At 42.5% G+C, this 22,707-nt stretch overlaps 1 protein-coding gene across 7 annotated transcripts in view; it reads left to right on the top strand.

Moving 5' to 3' along the window:
• PRKAG2 (protein kinase AMP-activated non-catalytic subunit gamma 2) overlaps nucleotides 1–22,707 on the top strand; it is a 224,251-nt gene that overhangs the window by 47,940 nt on the left and 153,604 nt on the right. For 4 of the 7 annotated variants that reach the window (XM_054818179.1, XM_054818182.1, XM_054818181.1 and 1 more), the window contains exon 2: nucleotides 21,147–21,218. In XM_054818179.1, coding sequence (XP_054674154.1) covers nucleotides 21,147–21,218 — 72 coding nt within the window. Of the gene's footprint in view, nucleotides 1–7,687; nucleotides 7,966–8,105; nucleotides 8,146–8,176; nucleotides 8,764–21,146; nucleotides 21,219–22,707 lie in introns of those variants that run through there. The other 3 variants (XM_054818180.1, XM_054818185.1, XM_054818184.1) reach the window with 3 other exon arrangements.

The raw sequence follows: 22,707 nt of genomic DNA on the forward strand, positions 1-22,707 counted from the left end.
GTGAACCACGGGAGGTGGGAAGACCTAAAAATATTCGTGTGCAACACTAACTTTTATATATGTATCTGTGTCTATATATATGTGTGTGTATTTTCAGATAGGTGTCTATATTCGCACACATTATTACTCCTGTCAATCAGGATCAGGGTATGGGTAAGATGAATCCAGTGACAGTTTACACCCTTTTCTTTGTAGGGTGTAAAGACTACAGCCTTTACAAGATTTCTCCTTTTAAATTATTTCACGAACCTTTTAAGTGAAAAAACCTTTTTTTGTATATGCCTTAGTGATTGCTTTGTGTGCAATGCTGTCTTTCCTTAAAAAAAAAAAAAAAAATCAAATAACCAAACCAAAACCTGAATACTAAAGAAACGGACATAAGCTTTTCTTCTGCAATGATCGTTTGTACTTGTATTTGATTTTTAAAAATTTTGTTGGTTGTTTATTTGTTGAGTTCTTTAAAATCAAATTGCATTCACTTTTCTTTAGGGAAATTTTGTTTCTAGCATGTATTTCAAGTGCTGTTGCCTGTGGTCAGAGACTTCAAGAGCACGCTTTTCTTTCCGGTGTGGGTAGATTATTTTAAATTATTATAGACACAGAAAAAATTAGGAAGTAAAACCTAAACTCTGTGTGTGCTCTTATTTGGGTTTTTGTTGTTTCATTTTTTGTAAGTAAGTCCCTGTGGTGAAAATCAAACATTTAATCTTAAAATAACTACACTCTCACCGGGTGCATCCTATATCCAGAATTGCTATTTACAAGCTGCTGCCCCTTAAATAAACACTGAACTTTTGTCATAAATGGCATCTGCTTCAGCGCTCATTACCACATGGCTTCCACTGCGCTAGTGGATGCCACAGTAAAACAGCGGAGCTTTGCCTCCAAGCCTCTTGCATCCCTTTGGGGAGGGAACGTGGCTCTGATGAGAGGTCCCTGAGCTCCAGCAGCAGCAGAGGGGAGCCGGGCACCCCGAGGGCATCCTCCCCCCCCCGCGGGTGGTATGGCAGCAGATGAGACAGCCTGGCTCTCAGGTAAACGGGCCGTCCGTATTCCAGAAATCCCTGCGATCATCTGTAGTGATAGTCTAAAAGTCTGACTGCTCTTTCTGACAGGAACTAGCATAATATTGCGGAGGTATCTATTCCTAAAGCATTTGGGCCAGTCTGCAAATGTCCACGCTGCTCATACCCGTTATGTTCAGCCCCCAACCACAGCATGTGTCTGTAAATGAAAATAAGTAGATAAACTGGTTTACTTTTTTTTCATTAAGTTGACAAATACATTTACTACATTCTTTGATGGTGAAATTGTGACTCTGACAGATTTCTGCATCACAATATATTTATTTTAAAGCATTTCTTTTTTAGCAATGCTGATGTATTTTAAGTGCTGCAGGGTGCTGTTACCTCCATTTTTTTTTCAGCAGCCAGTTGATACCAGCAGAGATGTTTGTACTTCAGCTTCTAAACCTTTGATGACATTTTAACTGCTCATTACTGTATGTAGTCAGTCACTTTATACTTTTGTAGGTGGGCTCTTGCTTCAATTCAGAGTTAATGGTTACTATTTATTGCATACTTTAAACCTGCATGCAGCAAAGTTGCTACGTGCACGCAACACCTTAGAAAACCCAGAATCCCCAACGTGAAGAACATACTGTCCCTAGCCAGGCTGTGCAAAGGTGTGAGTACGCGGGTAATTTACCTGCGCCCTGGAGTCACGGGGACACCTTAGATGAAATAACTCAACGTCCAGCATGACTGAGTCCTCAGATGGGTGACAAACAGTCATGAGGTTTAAAGAAAATAAAACGTGCTGTGCAGCATGCAAGAGCATCTTAATTCCTGGATAGTTGTGCTGTGATGTTATTGTAGCGGGATGTTTTCTTTCGGGTAAATAATTAGCGCTCTCCAGAGAGCCGCAGATGTGCTGTAGCATTATGTGTACTCAGCCACAAACTCTAAGCCAGGCTTAAGGTATTATAGACTGTTCAGGTGTGGCTGGTTTTATGTGGAGTTAATTACCATCACCTTTTTCTCTTTGCTGCCTTGTTGTTGAACCCCATTCCCCTGGCTTTTTTGGCACCGAGTCCCCCATCCCCGTTGCTGCCGCAGCCCCCAAGAGCAGCGTACGTTGCCGAGGGAGGGAGCACGAGGCAACCCGAAGGCAGAGGGATCAAGGAGGCAGCAGCAGAGCTGAGGCATCTCTGTTCATGCACGCTGCCGTTGCTGTGGCCTCATGGAAGTGCTGGTCTTTGGAGGTCCCGCTCTGGGACCAGTGAAGCTGAAAAGTCGTATTGCAGAGTACGTGTTTTCATAGATCTCATGAAGAGTCTTGAGTACGCATACAGACAAGGATTTTATGCTGAAGCTTGTGGTTGGAGCTCTTACTGTTAACCCACCAGTTCTTACTCCCGTGTGGTTTTCTCCCATTTCTAGATGCTGCAGTATCATCCTTCTTCTGTTGTCTTGTGGGACTATTTCTGTCCCACAAAGGGTGTTCCTCAGCCGAGCCCTTAAGGGGTATGGCTAGAAGCAGGGTGAAACCCGTCTCCTGTCTTGCAGGATTTTTAAAATTCAGTGCCTGTGTTGGAGAAGGAAAGTGCTGGGCTCTCTGAGCTGGCCCACAGGGTGTAATTCAGGTCATACTGAGTCACCGATCGCTACCCTGGAGTTTCACACAATTCTGATTCAAAACCTCCCAGAGCATCGCTGATACCGGTGTCACAGCCCCTCTGAATGCCTCGGGCAAGGCTGAATGAGGAACCACCGTGTCACCACCCAGTCTCCAACACTGATTGATTTGTCCTCGGAGATCAGGACATCTCTGAGAGACTTCACTCCCATCATGGAGGATTACAGTCCAAAGCGTCAGTCCTTCGCTCTGTGAGTTATCAAACACCGTGCTGTAGCCCAACCCTTGTAATTCTCCCGTCACTCAGAGACCTCCGCTGACCCCAGACCCAGCACAGCTCTGCGCTGGCACCTCTCCAGGAGCGTCTCCAGCCCCCTCCTCCCCACCGTGCTACAGGAAGGAGGCTGCATCCCTCCATCGGTGTAGCTCTAGGCAGGGGACGAGGTGGGAAAGGTGATGGGAAGGGTCGGTGCGGAGCAAGGCACAAGGCAGCTATTGTGCAGCCTGCGATACTGTCGTTGTATGACCACCTGATCATTTGAATATCATTTGCATTTAGGAATATATGTAAATACAGAGGAAAAAAACCTCTGCTTTAGTCCTGCTGAAGAACTAGGTGTATTGATTCGAGCATGCAGCTCTCCTGCTTTGGTACCCGAGCTGGCCGAGACATCTCTGGCGCAGTGCGATCCACCTTCGTTGCAGAGACTTGTGGGGTGCTCCCTCCTCTGGGAGGGGGGCACTTACTCACTGGTGTTTGGTGTTTCTCACGTGGATGTTCTCCTTCTGGCTTGCCAGTGGTGAGTCAGGAATCCCAGCTATTCAGTTCATTGCTTGGTAGATCATGCTGAAAAATTGCAAAGAAAAAACTGCGACTGTTTGAGATGAATAAAGGAATAAACTGTGGGGTTTGTTTTTCATGGGATATTTCTCCGTACTCCTCTCTCTTTTCATTTTGTTCTGTCTCTGCCACTCTGATTTCCAATTTTGCCTGATTTGGGGGGATGGACTCCACAGTTCATCCCACTTCTTATTTTGGGGCCTTAAAGCTTTTTTTTCTCTTGTACTCCCTTTTCCGACTCTTGCAGATCACAGCTGTCCTTTGCCAAACATCAACTGTTGAGAGACTACTTTGGATGTCCTGCAAAGAGCTGGTGTAGTTTATGGTGCAGTTCAGGAGTTTTCTCTCCCCATTTCATCTTTCTATTGGGCTCTGCTGGTCTTCCAGCCCCTGCTGTCACTTTTCCTGCCCTTCAAGAAGTTGCTTCTCTCCCCTGAGCATCCCCCAAGCGTTGGCTTCTTGGCTGCAGGCTGCTGTGGTGCACATCTGTGTTGTGCGTTGCTTTTGGTTGCTGGCCCCTGTGCTCAGTAGGAGCGGGGATAGGGCAACCATGAATATGATGATTGTGTTCCTTGTCAAAATACGACAAATCTTTCTTAATTGCACCTTGAACAAATGCCGTGTCCTTCCACACAGAGCTCTGGCTCACTGTGTGCTTCCGTAATCACTCTATGCTGATGTGTTTCTAAGTGGTATCTTCACAGACAGTAGCTCCATTGATTTCATGACACTGCTTGCTTAGTAAGAACAAGGAAACTATAACGCAAACAGACCCCATGAATTCATCTAACTGATGTAGTACTTACAAAACCACCAGATCTTTGTGGAAAATTATAGAATATAAATAACACCAACCAATACCCAGGCATTTTCAGTCTCCTCTGGGAAACTGCAGAAGTTTGCTGTACTGCCAGTTTGAAATTTATGATACTTTAGGCTTGTACTTGGACCAAAAAGATGAAATAGCGTTGGTGTTTTGGAACAGCTCGAGGGAACTATGCAGGAATTGTGTGCAACCAAATCTGAAGATGATTGAGGGTCTGGCTGTGAATTTTTGTAAGCCAGAATTGTTAAACTCTTCAAATGGAAAAACAAGATACAGCTGGTACAACACTGACTCTGTTTCAGTTGGACAAGGAATTCTGTAGCTTTATGCTGGTGAAATGTGATAGTCGTGAATCTGCTTTCCTCCTAGTTTGGTCTTTGGACCGTAAGTGAGTGTGTGATTCACTGCTAAAGGCACAAGTGGGTTTTGGTGATTTTTTTTTTTTCCCCTCCAGTGTTACTGCCTGGCGAAGTGTGAAAATCATACGATCAGTCCAAATATGTGAGTGATCGAGAAGTGCTCCAAAATGAAATCTTTTCTAAAGACATGTATTTATAAAAATGAATAATGACTGCTGAGCTTGAAATGCAAGAACTTAAGAATTTGAAAAAGAAAAAATTAAAAAAAATCTGAAAAATCTATTGGCATGGACAGTTGATTATATAAAGCATTTTCTGGAGGCTTCTAAATTGTCCTTAATATATAAGGAAACAGCTGGAATTTTGGATCTCTGTTCATACAGACTCCTAGAACTTGTCAATAAGTTACGGTTGAAAACATAATTTAATAACTTTATTGGGGTGATTTCACATGTTAGACCATCTTGCGCAAGATGTTGTATACTAACTCACTGCTGCTTTTTGTCACCGAGGCTGCTGGATTTCAGTCCTGAGCCTCAGCATCTTCGACAGAGCATGTGCACTTGAAATCCCAATTTGAAACAAGGAATTTATTCAGAAATCAGTTTGGTTTTTCTCAGATCTTTGCCTAGTAAGCCACATATGAGCACAGGTATTTGATCTGGGAATATTGCAGTCATAAGAGAGATTTTAATTAATTAATAAAGAATGCATAAATATTTACATGAATGTCATTTGGACACCTCGGGCCTGTAGATTCAAGAACAGCTTGGGCAGGACATATCAACATAAATGTGAGTAGTCATTAAATAATGGTAAGAAATGATAACAATAAAACCTCCCTGCCTGTTTTTCATCCCAGAAGGGTGAAAGAAAATGGCAAATTATTCAATGTTTTTCATGAATGTCAGAAACTGGACAGAATCCAAAAACTAGTTCAGCAAATATTTATGAAACGGTATCTAAACCATTAACTGTTCTGCTTATCTGAGATGAAGTTGTGCAATCTGTTTCTCCTGCTTCGTACTCCTTATCCAAAGGTGGGGGAGGAAAAGGCATGTTTTCGAGGTACAATTTGTGCCAAATCAGACTTTGAGACCAGAACCAGTTTAGAAGATGAATTTTAAAAATCCACCTTAATAGGTCTGGGTGATTCGTAAAATTGGCTACATCAAACTGAGCCCTGTGAGTGATTTCAAAGGGTTGATTTAGGGATAGGAGACATTTTTCTGGCTGTTAATACCCCTTTTATTTGATCTGATCTCTAATCAGAATAATCCTTTTAAGTTAGCTATACAGGGAAGCATTTGAGCTGAACCTTGCTTTGCAGTCTGGCTTGTAGGAGGACCTCTTTTATTCCGAGGCGAATCCAATCTTCCCTTTGCCCTCTCTAGGTCAGCCACGGACGCCTGCCTTTCTCCTACAGCTAAAGCAGGAGAGATGCAAATGTGTTTTGCTTGTTCCAGCTGGTTGGCTGGTTTCTCTAGTACCCCTGAAACAGAATTTAAGAGGAAGCTTGTTTATTTTCCTAAACTATTTGTATATTCTGCATGCAGAAGATAGTAATTTAGCTGGGGAAGAACCTTCTAAACGCTAAATATTTGTTCATTTCTGTGTTAAAAGGGCTGCCACTGAGCTTGTCTTAAAAGGGTTCAAGTACCAGCTGCCCTTTGTGAGTGAACAGTATGCACCATTTTTGGCTTTTTTGCTCCGAAGGGACGTGTTTTATCAGATGCACTTAGCACGCCGAGGGAAGGGAGAGCAGCGGCAATTTCCTAGGACGTGCTCTCTGGCTGGCACACGAGGAGCATCAGCTGGACCTCACCTCTGTTGCTGCTGAAGAAAATGTACTGCCCAACTTCAGTGATATTTATCACTTGATTTAGACAGAATTAATGGCAGTGTTGGCTGCAGCCACTTGCAAAGGGTGCAGGGTCCTGCAATGAATAGGATAAATAGACTCAGAGCGATGCGTAAGTCAAGCCCACGTCACTGTAATGATTTAGTGACCTGTAGCCATTAATTAAAGCAAACCCTCCATGTTAAAGAGTGTTTCAATACATCATCACAAATGTTATTTCGAAATGGCCAAGAAGGGGCTGGCAATGCTTCATGGCTCAGGATCTGGCCACCTGTTTCTCCAGAGAGGTGTCAGTTCGTTGTACGAGTATTTTGATGCCTTTTGTTAAAATACTGGAAGCTGCGGAGATGATCTTTCTGCCTTCATGTTAGCTTTGTTCTACCAGAGGTGACCTCATCAGTGGCAGTCTTCGATAGCGTCTTGGCCAAGGATATGGCCTCATGGTCTGGGGGGTGATTTCTTTGCCAGTAAAGGACACTGCGAGATTGGTTGGTGGAGTAATCAGAGCTGAACGTGATTATAAAGAGGGATTTTTCAAATAATTCTTGATGAAGAAGAAAACTCAAATCCTCACCAGCCCTCAACTCCTACGGGGAGAGTTTGTGTTGCTCTGCTAGCATAAACTCTTGTGCATGTGATACCCTTTCAAAATCTGTGCTATTGTCTTTATTTCTGATGGTAACGTTATACTTCGTACTCAAGACACTGTGATACCAGTGAGATCTTTATAATAAATTACAAAGTCAATTAAGTCTTCCCCTGTTCATGCTGCAGATGGGGAAATTTAAGCCCAGAGAAATAATGTGACTTTTGTACAGCTACAAAGTGGACTTGCGGTTTAGTGGGGAATAGGGCTGTTGCGGTGCAGCAGACACTCCAGCACTTGAAAATGCATCTGCTGCTCTGTGCTGCCTTCCCCCAAGTATTCGATACTGATGCAGACGCAGCCTCAGTTATCTGAAACTTCAGCTATTGAAAACAGGATCTTTTTTTCTTCTGATCACATTAAAAACGTCTGCGGTCATTTGAACTCTCCGACTTCCCTGGCGTACCCGCAACATTTAGCTAATGCACCCAACACGGCGCTTAATTACCTGCTGGTACCGTCCGTGCGTGTCGCTGGCCCCCGTCAGAGTTAATGTGGCAGGTTGCTGCAGTCGCGTAATCGAATCTTGCGATGCCTAAAGCAGTTTTGGCAGGGAGCCTGCAGCGAGGGAGAAAACCATCGCCTGCCTTCTCCTGCGTTACCTACCGCTTCTGCCCTCCTCTCGCCGCGCCGCGATGGGAAAGGGGAACACACCCAGCCCTGGTCCCCATCTGTTGCAGCATCGGCTTCACTAGCAGAGCCTGAGATGTTTCAATGCGCTTGCCTTTAGGGAAAAGCTTTGAATGCAGTTCTTCAATGGACGTTTCCAGCCAGACTGCAGGATTTTTCAGAGCTGTAAGTCAGAACGGGGCTTGATTGTCAGTGGGTTTCTTTGGATTTGGTTTCTGGTTTCTTTTTTTTTTTTTTTTTTTTAATTGATTTATCTTAGCAGGGGGAATAGGTTTTGCATTCATTTAGGTGGACGCCCGAGAGCACTGCAGGACTGTGCCGAGAGGCAGGCATTCTTCAGGCTGTGTAAGAAATGCATGGTTCTTGGGTATTTTGGTTTTTTTCATCGTGTTTTGTCTCTTTTGTATGCATAGCTGGCACAGGGCTGTTGTCCTGTTTTTAGAGCATTTAATTACAATAGATACTCCAAGGCTGAACAAAATGTTCTTTTATCTAGTTAAAGAATGTAGCTTGGAGGGGTTTTTTTCCCTTGCATAACTTTTCCTTAGTGTTTTGGAAAGAGAGATTATCTTTTGGGGGGTGTTTATTTAATTTCAGCCTAAAACCATCTGGTCTCTGCATCCTGCAATGCCCGGTTTCTCATACTGCTCATCTCCGAGCAGCCCAAACTGCTGGGCAACTAATTGCCATGGCTAGTCATCACAACCCCCAAATGGCAGGTTTTCGGGAACTCCTCTTTTTCTTTTTGATTTTAATTTGAGATTTGATGAGATTTGTCAGGATAAAGAGGCACATTACAGGCTTCACGCATTCTTCTTGCATTTTTCCCTTTCTGCTACCGGACTTAATGCTGAGCACACGCATCTTGCACTGCAATTAATGGACCTGTGAGATAATGAATGTCTGATAACGCCGAGGCTGACTCTTTCCTGGGATGAGACCCGAAGCCTGAAGCATTTAAAGGTGCTCCTTTACTGGGGCGATGGGAGGGGTTTGGTGAATAGCAACTGCAATTTATTCTAGTGTAAGATACAGGGGAATTTGCCAGCATCTTGTGTGTTTTGCTTGTTGGTCACCATGTTTTAGGTGCTGTTACAGGCCACAGGAGAGATCAGGGCTCCTGCCTTTGGGGAAGAGATATATCCCCCGTATGGGCTGAGCAGTCCTGCAGAGGCTGGAAAGCAGGGGCTGCACTGACTCTGAGCAGCCCTGGGAGGCGAGGGAAACCTGAAGTTGCCGAAATTGGGAGTCTTGGGAGGGGGGCAGGAGGATCTGTCGGAAGAGGGAACGATGGGCTGGAGAATGAAAAGGATCCTGCTGATGTGGGGCCAACCCTTGATCCAAAGGGAGACAGTGGGAAACCCAGCAAAAGAGGACACTGGTACGCTTCGGTTTAGTCCATTTTTGTTACTGGGAGTGAAAGAAAAATATATTTATTTTGAAAAATGCTGCAGTTTAAAGTAAACGCCAAAAAACAACCCCCTCAAACCCCAACCCTTCAATCTGTACTAGGATGTCTTACAGTCATGAAGAAAAAAATTAGGAGAATTAAAAGCAGTATTGTACCTTTGAAGGCAAACCACAGAGTTGGTGGAAATCACCTGTAGCCAGAGTTTGCTTCAGGCAGCAACCAGCTGCTGGTTTTCCATCAGGAGAAGAAAATCTCTGTGTCATTTCAGCGTGTTTGACCACCCAAGTAGGTCCAGTGACGAGCTGATTCGGAGCCAAGAAACATGTAATCATCTTAAATTTAAAAGAAATGACAGTTAAAAATTATGAGAGCTTGCTATCCTGTCTGCGTACACGCAGTATATGATTATATACATTTAGCATACATACTGTCCTATATGAGAGCACGTTTTATATGTGTGTAAAAAAAAAATTACGCCCATGAGATGAGCTCTAGCATGTCTGCATCTGGGAGGACACGGTCACCACTGACAGTCTGTTTCTCACTGTAGGTGCTAATGCTTTTGCTTGTAGAACTGATAGATGTTGTGATGAACTTACCCTCTTGCTCTGATGTAAAAGACACTTTTCTAATAGGTATGTAACGACTTTTAGTGCCTGCTTGCAGTTCTAAGTCCAATATCCATTTCCAGTAGAGCTCAAAATAAATGTGAAAAAAACTTTGATTTAAATGCATACTAATAGTTGTACAGCTATTTAGTACATATAGGTAGAAATTAACATTCATGATGGGAAAAAAATAACCAGTATTTTTTAGGGCCATATAACTTGCATGAGCATAATTTTTGGTAGTGAGGAAAAATCAGTGTTTTTCTATGAAAAATATTATTCTGAATCAAGAATTCCTGCTCGTGGATTTCATTCACCTCGAGAAAAAACACTGGTTTGCTTGGCTTTTGCTTAGTTTTGTTTCCTGCTTGGGTGCTAGTTTGTTTTGTGGGAGGTTTTCAGTGACACTCCTTGGCAGGGTGAGTGTCCGTACCGGGGTGAGCCGCAGGCAGAGGCTCTCCCCTCGCCTTACTTTAGTGATTCCAGTGTCAGCTTTTTTTTTTTTTTTTTTTTTTTTTTTTGTGACAAATGGGTTTGCACTGTCTGCCACATGGCTTGGAGCAACAGCCAGTTATAAAATGGCCTCTCCCACGCCAGGCTCGTACTCTGCCCATCTGTCACCATGTCCTGGGTGTCCTGCTTATTTGGAAATGTTTCTCACACTCTCCAAGCAGGATCAAATTCTTCTCGACACATTTTGATGCACAAAGTGCTGGCCAAATCAAATGTGGATTTGCCTATTTTGGCTCACCAGTGTCTGCTGGGTTTCAGAACCATTGCATAGCGCAGAGATGACTTTTGGCCACATGTATATGTAGATGTCAAGCTGAAGTTTTCACTTGTTTTTTACCTGAATGTAAGTGTGTTTGCTTGTCTATTCTCCACAGTCTGTTCAGATAGGTCCATTGTAATCATGATGCTTATATGGGCACATGAAGAATAAGATGGTTAAAATCAGAAGACTCTTACTAAAAGAGCCAGAAGTGAATATGGCTCATTCGTATGGGGTTTTCTCCTGCACTGGATTGAAACCAGGAACAATTTCTTGGAAAAAAAAAAAAAAGTAGACACTAATGAAAGCCATAGCCCTTGAAAGAAGCCTGCAGTTTATTTGGGGAACTATCTGCCTTAAAATTTTAGTGTTGCATGTACAGTAATTAGAAAAAAAATGCAGTGTGTGTTATTTCTGTCCTTCCCTTTTATTTGAGGATTATTTCCAAACTGGACCCACTGAGAAAACTTATTTTCAGTGATGGCTATTTCAGGTGGGAGTGAGTAATCCCTTTGTTGTGTTCTTCCATTTGTATCATTGTTCACAAGATTTTCCAGATGGGTAAATATTTTATCCATCTTTTTTCCAGAGATGGTCATTGCTGTCTTCTAACACCTTTTTCGGAGCAGAGCTGTGATGCTTTTTGAAGCACATCCCTTGAAAGAGCCTTAATGATTGGCCAGGGCTTGGTCTGAGGAGGCCTGGAAGTGCGAGATATACCATCCCTTGGACTTTTCCTTTAGATTGTGCCAATTCTCTTAACAAACGTGCTTTTCTCAAGGGTTGTATAGCTGGCCTGTTTTCTTAAAATTTAAATTTGAGTTGTTTCAACTGGACACAGTGGCTCCTTCGTTTTCACTCCAAAGGGCACTCACCCTGTCAAAGAGTTAACCTTGTTTTCTACACAGCAGCCAAAGCCATGTAAAGAAAACGTACATTTTACTAACACTTAGAAATGCCGCCAGAGATTAGGACCTCGTTGTGCTGCCCTTTGTATGGATGCTTATAGTGTGTCTAGACTGCAAGCAAAGACGTGATTGAAGCCGGGCTTAAATTAGCCCAGCTGAGTCCTGACAGCCGTACAACGGCGGGAGCGAGGATGTCGAAGTGAGCTAAATTGCCAGAGTATTTACTCAGCCTCCCGCGGGGATTTTGCAGCCTACGCTAACCCGTGTGTTGTCATGGCTACACTTTTATCGGTGCTGTGCGGAGCTGGGTGAAAGCAAGCTGGTGTAAACCACACTTGCGATTGCCGTGTAGACATCCCTGTAGTAAGATGCAATCCGTTGTCTGGACAGCTTACTTTCTAAATAGAGGGGAAAAAAGGGAAAATAAAGTGATTTTATTCCCACTTTATAGGCAGTAAACAGGGAGAGATAAGAGGCAGGGTTCATTTATCCTATCTTGGATCATGCAAAGTTTAAGCAAGTTGTCTAGCCTCTCCCATACCAAGGGAACGGGAGCGCATTGCCCATTGGAGATGCTGGCTTTTCCCTGCTTTCTAGGCTGGACAAAAAGCGTGGGGTAGTGTTTTGGATGGCTGAAGCTAGGTGACAGATATCCCATCCTTGATGCCTTCCCAAAGGTAAACCAGAAAGTCAGAGCAGGCAATGAAAGTCTCAACACTTAAGTCCATCCGTGAAGCTATTCTGGACTGGGTATGCAGTTTGTAAAACGGTTTGGATTCCCACAGGAGGAAAGATGTAATGATGTAATTTATTAGTATTGCAGGGCACCGCTAACTGGAAAGAATAATGGTACCAAATCTCAGCATCTGTCAGCTTAAAGCCAAGGGTGGAACCTGAAGGACATACAAACTGGATTTAGGGCAGAGTACTGTACTATGAATGTGATAATGTTTTCTAGATCATCTCTGAGAATTTGAACTTTCTTCTGTCCTTGAGGGCTTTTTATGTTGCCAGCTTCAGCAAAATGCTCCTTGAAATTAGGAGTTCAGAGGACAAAGAATGAAGACATCCATTCTTTTGGGAAAAGAAAAAAAATAGTTTAGCCTATGAAATAAAGCATATTGTATATATTGGTGTCTTTTTACATGTGGTGCTAAAACTGTAAGGAACGCTGTAGCAAAGTGACTGTAAACTTTGTGGACATGAAATGGTAGCCATGCAGTTCTCTGCAGCTTAGAGTTACATAGGAAAATGCAGCAGGAAGGCGTCAAGAGGGGAGTCTTACCTCGTCGTGGGCTCCATGACCTCACATTCAGGTCTTCAGTACACCAAGCACAGAGCCATCCTATTCTTCCTTTCCTTGTCTAATTTCATCTTTGCGTCTACTTTTTTTCTTTCTTTCTTTTTTAAGTGAGGGACTACATGATCAGAGCAGGTCCCTCGCTTGCCTGGCTTTCCAGCTATAAGCTTTCCTCTAATTGTTAAGATTATTCATGGTTATTTAACTGACCAGAATGTAAAGAGGAGGCAACAGGCAGCTGTCTTCCTAAATGCAGTGAACTGGAAAAAATAGTTGCAGTTCAAGTATTTATGGCAGAGGTTTTCTGCCTGGTGTGAATGTCACCTTTTTTAGTCATATATATGCGAGGGAGAACCCTTCAAGTCCTTCTCAGATAAGGCCATCAGCTGGAGGCTTTCACTTCTGGTTTTGTTTTGGTTTATTCTTCCTTGAGGAACTGGTTTTCAAAAGGTTTTGGCCGATAGAGAATGGGGAAAAAACTAAAAAAATGCCAAACACAATGACTTTTAAAGTAGCTGAAATGTAGAGATGATTTAGAAAGCCTTATGATGATCCTTGCTTTGAATCCCCTTCCGACTGCCCCCATGCTGCAGCATTTCAAGTGTTTTCATTACATTATGGCAAAATCATCTTTTGTTTCCTGTGGTTCTGCTGTTTCACTGTGGCTGAAGTTATGTTTTATAGCAAATGCGTGCTTTTCTCTGCAAATACATTGGGATCCTGTGTCTCATTTATGTAAGACAACCGTGTAAGTATTGGAAAGCAATTCTGTTGGCACTGTGTGCCATCTGAAGGGTAACATTTCCAGTCTCCCGCAGTCCTTCCCTATAGTCATGTCTCTTTGTTGTTTCTTAATTCCTTCATCACTCATCTGACCACATTTTCCAGGTCTGAGGTATGTTATCTTCTCCTTTTACCTTGTGTCTCTTAACTTCAGGTGCTTCTTGGAGGACACGTCTCACCAGAGAAAGGTTGCCTTTGGCTGAGCACCCAGGAATATCATTTAATAATGAATTTTTGTGCGGATTGTGGTGTCACCGAGAATATTCAGAATTTTGTTTTCCTCCCTGACTTGCTTCTGTTCTCTCACTTTCTCTCTTTTTTTTGTTTTTTTGACATTTTGTTACTTACACGTTTGCTAAGTTGTCCATCTGCTGTTGTCACAAACATGCTGCCAGTCACCGTGCTGTGTGGTTCGTGGTGTGAAGGAGCTGACAAACCAGGCTGTCGTGTGCATGGCAATCATATCCAGGCTTTGTCAGAGAGCCCATAATGATGGTCTGGGATTTACTGATGAGGCGGAGATCAGTACCCCTCATCACGGTGTTTCATACAGCCCTGAGCTCTCTGGGCAGTATAAACGTTATGGGGCTCCAGGGAAAACCGATTGCATCCCACCCCAGGCTATCTGTGCTCAGCTCATCTGCAAAGGCTGAGGCACCAAGAAGATACGGTGGTGTTTCCTGACAGGAGAGCACGAGGCTTGAAAGAACATTTCTTTTTTTTTTTTTTTTTTTTCATGAACAGTGTAGGAATGTGTTCTAGTGATTTAAGTCTGAGTTTGAGAGCAAAACACAAAACAATCCAGAGTCTCTTGGCAGTTTTTGTTGATGAACCTTGTCTACAGCCTCAGAAGGAAAAAGGTGAATTTGCTGTAGACTGCTGGAGATTAATGCCTGTCAGGATCAGTCAAGAAGTTTGGAAATGAAGAAGGATGTGCTGGAGGCTGCTGGTATCCCATGGTCAGGATAACTCAGGAAGAACAACTTGAAGACAGCTGTTTTCAGGGAAATTTCAAGGACTTATTTGTTTTATGGATCTCTTTATCCCCTTCCCCTTGAAATTTTTAGTTTCAGCAACTCTCTCCGACCAAGTGGTGGCAATCCAAGCCAGGTGACTCATGGGTGAGAACAGGGCAGAAGTGGCTTCAGTAGCTCTTCAGTACTTTGCCTGTTTCTTGTTGCAGATGAAGGAAACACCTTTAAATTACGTGTAGGATGATTTTCTTATGTGAACTTTTGTATGTGAGTTTTTTTGATGTAGGACATTGAATAACCACCTGATGGATGGGGATTTTCACATACCCAGATCTGGGTTACATTTCAGCCAGCCATTACTCTCTAACTTTTTAGATTATACCTCTTTGGGACTGAATATTTCCCATTTCTTCCAGGCATGTCATTTAGGGTCATTTACCCTCTGTTATTTCAAATCTGATGCTGTATCCACCTTGACATCAAAGTGCGCACAGCTGGTCCTGCGTGGTCACCCGGGTAACTCCTGGCCCATGCTGCCTCTGGCATTTTCATGCTGCAGACAAAATCAAGTCTCTATATCTCATTTCTTCCATCTCAAACTCTCCAGACCCACTCAATTGTTCTTTTTTTTAATACGAATAGTCTTAAAAGTAATAGCAAACAAATAAATTGGAATAGCCTTGTGAAGTAGAAGGCCGGCTTGCACAAATCTAACCAGCTTTGTACATCTGTTACTGCCCACTCCCATTGAGTCATACCAAGACTTAGTCACCAGCATCCTCAGTCTCACAGTACGACTTAGATATCTGTCTCCAAAACACATGCTGCAGTCTAGATGGCATGGGGGAGGGAGAAAAGCAAAGCAATGAGCAACCTGCTCCTAAAGGAATAAAGCGATGTAGCAAGTGTTATTCTACTATACTCTGACTAGTACATCAAAACAACAAAAACAAAAGGACAGAAATTCCTGTGTATGTCAGTTTTGAATCTTTCCTTGTGCAGTAATTGAGTGTTTTGATATAAAGCCTCAAGAGCTTCTAGGATTGTTCTCAAAAAAAGAAATTTTTTTCTATTCAATCAGAGCTACCAAGTTATGCCCTCTATTCCACAGGGTTCAAACTTTGGGTTCCGCTCACAGGCTATTAGCATACATAGTGTATTTGCATTTCAGAGTTTTACATAGGCTTGTAATAGCTACAAATCCAAGGCTGATCTAAAAAAAATTTGCTGGTGTGCAGACTGAGCTGAAAGAAACCGTTCACAGCTAATGTTAATAAAAATCCGGACTTTCTTTGTCCTTGGTAGGGTAGTTGAAGTGCTCATAGCTCAGTAATGTTAGCGGAGGGGGAGACCCTGAGAGCCCTGTGAGGGTGCGATGCTGAGCAGTGCAGCTTTCAGCAATTTTTTGTGAGATCAGGGCTCTTGTCAGCACAGTGTAATTTCTCTGCATCTTGTTTTCTTTGTTTGTTTTATTAAAGGAGCTGTCTCCCCATATTGAAAAACTGTCTTAGTAAAGTGTCACCTCCTGCTTAAGTTATGTTGTAAAAAGAAGCTGTAATGTCTGGCAGGCATCTCACATCCTTAAATTTGGTGCAATCCTAGCGCAAATATAGAACTTAGTGAAGCAGAAAAATAATGTCTCATAGATGACACCATCAGTAGTCAGGACTGCGTGATGCTACCTACGCTAGGACTCTGGATTTGCTTATAGCTGAGGAACCCAGCCTCTCAGCAGAGATGGGCTGTGGGGCTGCCGTGATGCCATTCTGACCTGAGTCACCTCTGAAACATTGCCAAACTGTTGACCATGTTTGCAGGTCACAGACCCACCACCATGGGCACAGGACTTCACCCGACTATGTTGTTCATGGCCATGTCTTGCATTCGAAAGGACGGTTGCGAAGGAAGGCAGCAGGGAGCTGCTTGTGAAATATTCTTTTGATACGCAGCCCTGAAATTTTGGACCACTGTTGAGCGGGGCCATAAAAAGGTCCTACTTCTACCCAAAATACCCTGGAAACTGGTCTCTGACCTGTCAATCACAGCATGCCCCAGAGTGCCTTGCAGGCTCCTTGGCTTCAGCCGTTGCAGAGAAGCTTTATCAGTCTGGCTGCCAAAGTAGCCTTGAAACAAAACAATAATAAAAAAAGAATCCTGTTTATTCTGTGTTATTTACTGGATTCAAGGATTTAGTGGTCTGTTATTTAAGCTTGCAGCCTCCACACCAGAATTGCTGGAAGCCTTCTTCAGACACCAAGGTCTCCAACTGCAGCAGCGTCCAGACCAGCATGTCTGGGCAAGCCTTTTTGGCAGAAATCCTCCCCAGTAAGGAAAGGAACAGTGAAACTGGCTGGAAAAGGTGAAAAATGGCTTGGCTAACCAGATCTTGCTCCTGTTGCTATTTGGCTATGTTATGCCAGCCAATAGATTTGCTTTCTGTATCCTAAAATGTAGTTTTCCTTCCTATTCTCCAAAACAGTTCTGAGAAAAGGTTCTTTGTTTTCCCAAGATATCAAAGAACAAAAATTTTATTCTTCCTTCTTTTCACATAATCCCAAGTGTTCACATATAAGGGCTGTCAAAGGAAAAAGAGCTGGAATTAGGAAGGATCACCCTCTAGATGCAGGCATAACCCAGACAAGAATCACCGTACAGTTAGTTTCACCTTTGGAGGAGAAATTAGTGTGAAGAATCATTAACCTTCCAGATATCTGTTTTCCTCCCAGAGGAAATAGGGAAAGAAGTGGTAGGAGAAGGTAAGCATGCTTGCAGGCATGACTTACACCCTACAGAAACTAAAGCAGGAGACAAGCCTGTTAAAAACAATAAAGTTAATTTAATTGCTTTTTTAGATCTGTTACCCTCCTGTGCTATCAATAAGAAAAGTCCTGGAAAATCACCTGTTGAGTAGGTGATGTGGGAGATTGGTCTCCCCAGGAGGGAGCCTGGCTGGCAGCAGGAGCACCGAGCTGTGGCTGTTCTGTGTCACAGCTCTGCTGTCCTCCAGAAAAAGCTTTGACATCCCTGGGGCCATGTTCTTCAGCAAATATAACAGGAGCTGCCATGACGACCTCTTGTAAATAAAAGTGGATTGAAAACAAAATAAATCTGAAGCGGCTTTGTGGCTGTAAAGTAAATCTAAACTGCTCAAGAGGTCATTTTTTCTGATCGGGGATGGCAGGAGTGATGTCTGGCTGTCAGACAGTACCGAGCGATGTGAAGGACTGACTGAGGGAAGCTAATGAAATTTTACAAACCAGACTTTGCATACTCTTAATTCCAGGTTAGCAGTACTAGGAGCTGCAATCTCTGGTGGCCTTTGTTCCTTACAGCGATGGTCATAGACTGTGGTCTCTGCAGAAGCTGTCTGGCCGAGGATATAGCACAGGACCGATGGACACAGCGAGTGATGCCGTTCGTTCTTCAGCCAGGGCTCCGCAGTCTCAAATGAGAAGGGCTCTTGCTCGTACCAAGAAGTCACTGTACGCCTTTGGCAGAAGTTTTTTTTAATGTCTCTCCAGAACCATATGATTTTCCAGGGCACTTATTCCAAGCGCAGTAAAGCAGAGCTGGAGAGCAAGAAAACTGTCGAAGAACAGTTTCAATCCCAGGTTAATGGCAGAGCGAGCCTTCAATGTGTATCTGTTGGCAGGAGATCAGAGCAGTCAGATATGTGGTAAGGGCTAGGGCTGCACCGTTGGCCTGTCAAGAGCACTGTGGTGTTTTGCAACACTTCTGGAGTGGTTTTATGATTTTATTTTTTTTTAAGAGTTACTGTATCTTCAACTGCGTCATCACTTGTGCTTCTGGATGAAGAGGAACACAAAGAAATAGGTATCTAGTCTGTATTCTGCAGAGATACATGCAAAGAGAAAATAAACATCTAGTATTTCCTTGCTTAACCCACAGGCTGGAATTGAGAGCACAGTATTTGCAACCTGGCATTTGATATATGTATTTTCTCCTTCGCTAAATGGATGTCTTCACATATAGAATCCCATGGAGAAGTGAAAGAAGAAAAAATTGTTAGGTAGCAGCTACAATTACAGGCTTTATCACAGGACTAAAAGTACAATTATTATCCTGTTTGAAATGTTCTCCTGCTCTGTATTAACAAAGAAAGGTCTCATGCTGTCCAGAGAGGTATAGCTCCGGTTATTGCTGCTTACAAGTAGAGATCTCCTGTTCTGCATGTAAAGACAGATGAAGTAAGCATATCTCCATGGTAGCTGAGAGTTACAAATTAGAACATCAGCTGGGTTTCATGATAATTTCAGACTTTAGAATTTAATATATACATGGTTTTAAGCTTGGAATTGTAACTGAGAACTGAAATTTATCTCCTAGAAAAACAGTTGTACCTACCTACCCACCTACCAGCTCGTGGTTTTGAAGGTTTCTGCTCAAAAAAAGGAGTTATGGTTTCATTCCCAGCTGTTCCAGATTTTCTGAACAGCTTTTTCAACCCTGATTACTAGATATATGTCCCCTTAAACCCAGTTTCTTCCATCAAGTCTCCAGCTTTCCTAAACAGCAGGTTTTCTCCCTGTAGATTACAAGAAGTAGTATTATAGGGACGCTAATATGTGGAGCACAGAAGAGGTTATTTCCTTGATTTATTCCATGGAAAATTACTTAGCACACATCAGATTCCAGCTTCTGCACTACCAAAGAAGGGTAGAGGAAAATGTTGGTAAATCCTTTGGCTAAATTAAAGTAAACACGAGGGGATATGTTTTTGTGTAACTTTCCATTAGGCTCTTAAACTTCTTCACAGAGATCCCTCACTTAAATCCTGCAGTAGGATATGAAGTAGGAATAACAATAACAACAACAACAACAATAATGATAATCCATTTATTCACAGTGTTTATAAATGCCATTTATAAATGGTGAATAATTTTTAATTTTTATATGGAGTATGTAAGTCATTTTGATCTTAACTAATTATAAGAATAAGCAAATTAATACAGACGCTTTTCTTTAAGGTCTTGTGGTGCCTGGTTCAGCCTCCATCAAATCTTGAAAATCTAAACCAAGCAAATTGCTGCTTCTTTTGTTTTTGAGATGTTTGCTTACAGTTTCATTTACAAACGAAGGTGATGTGAAACAGAGACGTCAAAGCACGGCGACATGCCATTATATAGTTGGGTTGGTGCTTTGTAGTTTGGGCCTTTGTAGGTAGTTCCCATTGCATGTGCATAGACAGAGCCGGGAGCACACTCATTTGTCATGAATACTTTGGGTTGTGGCCTAATGATTTGGGGCCAGCTTTGGCTGTGGCTGGTTTTTTGTTTTTTTGGTTTGGTTTTTTTTTTCCCCCCCCTTTCAAACTTGGCATGAATTACTCCCATGTGCTTCAGTTCCAGTAATTCAATATTTTGTTCCTTATTTTTGTTGTTCATTATGTAACCAGAATATTTTCAAACACTTGTAAGGATTATGCCTGTTATACACATTTTTGAGCATATTTTGGATTTAGTATGATTACACAATGTGATGTGATTAGACCTGTGGCTGCTCTGAATTCTGAAGGCAAGCAAGCCTTGCAGACTTCCCGGCCGGTGCTAATTTTTAATTAAGCTCTATTTAATCTCAAATTAAGTTTACGTGAAATTGCTATTTATTTATGTTTTGAACTGTTTTAAATGGGATGCAGATGTGGTGGTAGAGAAGCACTGAATCATTACATGGAAAGTGTGATGCCTTGCATCTGGGAGGTTCTGCGTTGGGGAGGTATTCCTGACATTTAGATCAAGGGTTGGGATCCAAGCCTCAGTTCTTCAGCATTAGTCAACTCCACGCTTTTGGTCATAGAGTTTCTCATTATCTACTTTTCTGATCAAACAGATGCTAAACTTGACACTAACATGATTTCTTTATGCATGTAGAAAGGAGCTCTAAAACCTCCGTGGCTGGAACACAAGGTAGCATAAACAGAACAGACGGCAGGAGGTAGAATATAATTGCAGTTTGGTTTTGTTAGTTAAAGATGAGCATGTGTGCTTTTCTTATGGCTTTGTTGTCTTTAGTCACACAGAATTGGGTGCTCCTCTCCAATCTGTGCAAGTGAATTGGTTATTTCCTCCTCGAGCACCATGTCACAGTTTTCTCCCTCTTTGTTATATATGTTACATATTTTTCAGAGCATCAACATATTCTCATTCAGGATTTGTTTATTGCAATCTTTAGACTAAAATTATACGCCCCACTAAAGACAAGATAGGCCATTTGCTGAGCAAGTGGCTATATTTAAACGGTAGTTTCCTATGAATTTTTCTGTGGGATTTGAGTACCTCCCCTTGAAAGTTTTAGCACAGGACTTTTGACTTTGGCTGTGCAGGTGCTTTTTCATGGTGATGCAGTGCAAGCGCTGGTAAGGGCTCCCTGTTCACTTGTTACTTAGATCTGCCGTTGGTTTCACTGCCAAGGAGGATGATCAGAGTCCGTGTTACTGCTTACCAACAATTGCTACGGGTAAAGCAGTGGGCACTCCGGAAATAAAATCATGGGCTACAATCATGGGATGCTCTGACTGAAGGAAGAAGACATTAATATAGGATATCAATTTTTCTTCTCTCTCCTGGCAGGATCTCAGCTCATTTGCCATGCCATTCTTGGACGGTGATGTGGAGAGCACAGACAAAAATGCTTCTCGCAAGGTAGGATATTTCCAAAGGTTCACCTTCGCTGCAGTGGTTGAGTTCCTTGGTGGTAGACACAATTTATTAGGCTTAAAAAACCTGGGGTTTTAATCTTCCCTGCCATACCATTTACCTGTTGAGACCGATACACTAGGGCAAATATAGTGAGTTTGGCAGACCTTACCATGACGCTGCTTATGCAGTATCACCTGTAAACGATGCTAATCTCTGGTGATATTGCTTTAAATACCGCAGACATTGTTTCTAATACCGTTGTAATTCAATGAAGTGATATTGCATAACTGTATTCTCAGGAATATAGCTAGCTAACAAAATTTGTGGTGTTGCTGTAGAAATACAGTGCCCAAACAGGTGTCTGTGGCTGTTGGTATGTTTTCCTGGAATTACCTCCTGATGGTTGCTCTCTGGCTACAGAGGTTTTAATTGTTCACTGTCATCGATCTGTCTGTCCCTGGCACTGGCAAAATGAGCTGCCTTCATTTGCTGAAGCCATAGCGGCAGGGTCTTCCTGTAAACAAGGTGGAAAGGTTCCTCTTCGATATAGGATTAACTCAAGGTTATCCATCTGGAGGCATCGCTGTGATGTGTTTTTCTGATGGCCTGCTATTAAATTAAACTAATACGTTCACAGAGTTTGCTTGCTTTAAAATGGATGACATTAGGGATGGTTGTACAGTGCCTACACAATCTTCAGAGCAATAAAAATTGTGGGTTGGATCTGTCATCTTCAGGTCCTGGCCACCTTATTTTCACAGAGCGTTGAAATATAAGCTGGTCTGCTAAATGTAAGCCTCCTACCAGCCAAGTTACGGGCGTGGTGAAGAGAGATACTCCTCCGAACAGTAGACAACCCCAAAAGCTGATCTATAGCTACACAACGGACCGGTTTGACTTGTGACAATATTTACAAGGATATGGACCTCTGTGAAGATTAAACGTGCTACAGACCATTTGTCAAAGAGTCTGCAGTTATAGTTCAAGGCAGGTGAAGCAATAAATATCTCCTTAGTGAAGCTAATCTGCATCTAGAACCATAATAACTTAGGTCTGTTGACAGCACAAGTCTCTACTCTTTTGCACCTCACAAGAAAGGACAGTTGTTTAAAAAAAATCTGCAATCCATCAGTAGCTGAATATGTTTATAACATTGGCCTTGTTCTTTTCTGTGTTAGACCTTTTAAGACTGACGTAGGAGTCGCGGACATAGAGGAACTCTTGTAGATGCCAGGGAAGCTAAAATATACAGTGTTGCCAAAAGGCTCTTGTTTGGTGGGTTTGAATAAAGTGAACAATGTGATGTTTTTGGAAAGGGTTGTCATGCTGGAAGAAGACAGGGGTTTCTAGCTAAAACTTGATTTTCCCATTTGTCACCTCCTTTTCCCAAAGAAAGGTGAGAAAGCTGCATGAATCTCAGTCCTGAAGAAAAAAATATACCAAAGCTAATCTCGCTCATGTGTACTATTACATGATATCATTTACTGACTTC

The sequence above is a fragment of the Grus americana genome, chromosome 2, assembly GCF_028858705.1.
Source record: "Grus americana isolate bGruAme1 chromosome 2, bGruAme1.mat, whole genome shotgun sequence".
Taxonomy (NCBI): Eukaryota; Metazoa; Chordata; class Aves; order Gruiformes; family Gruidae; genus Grus; species Grus americana.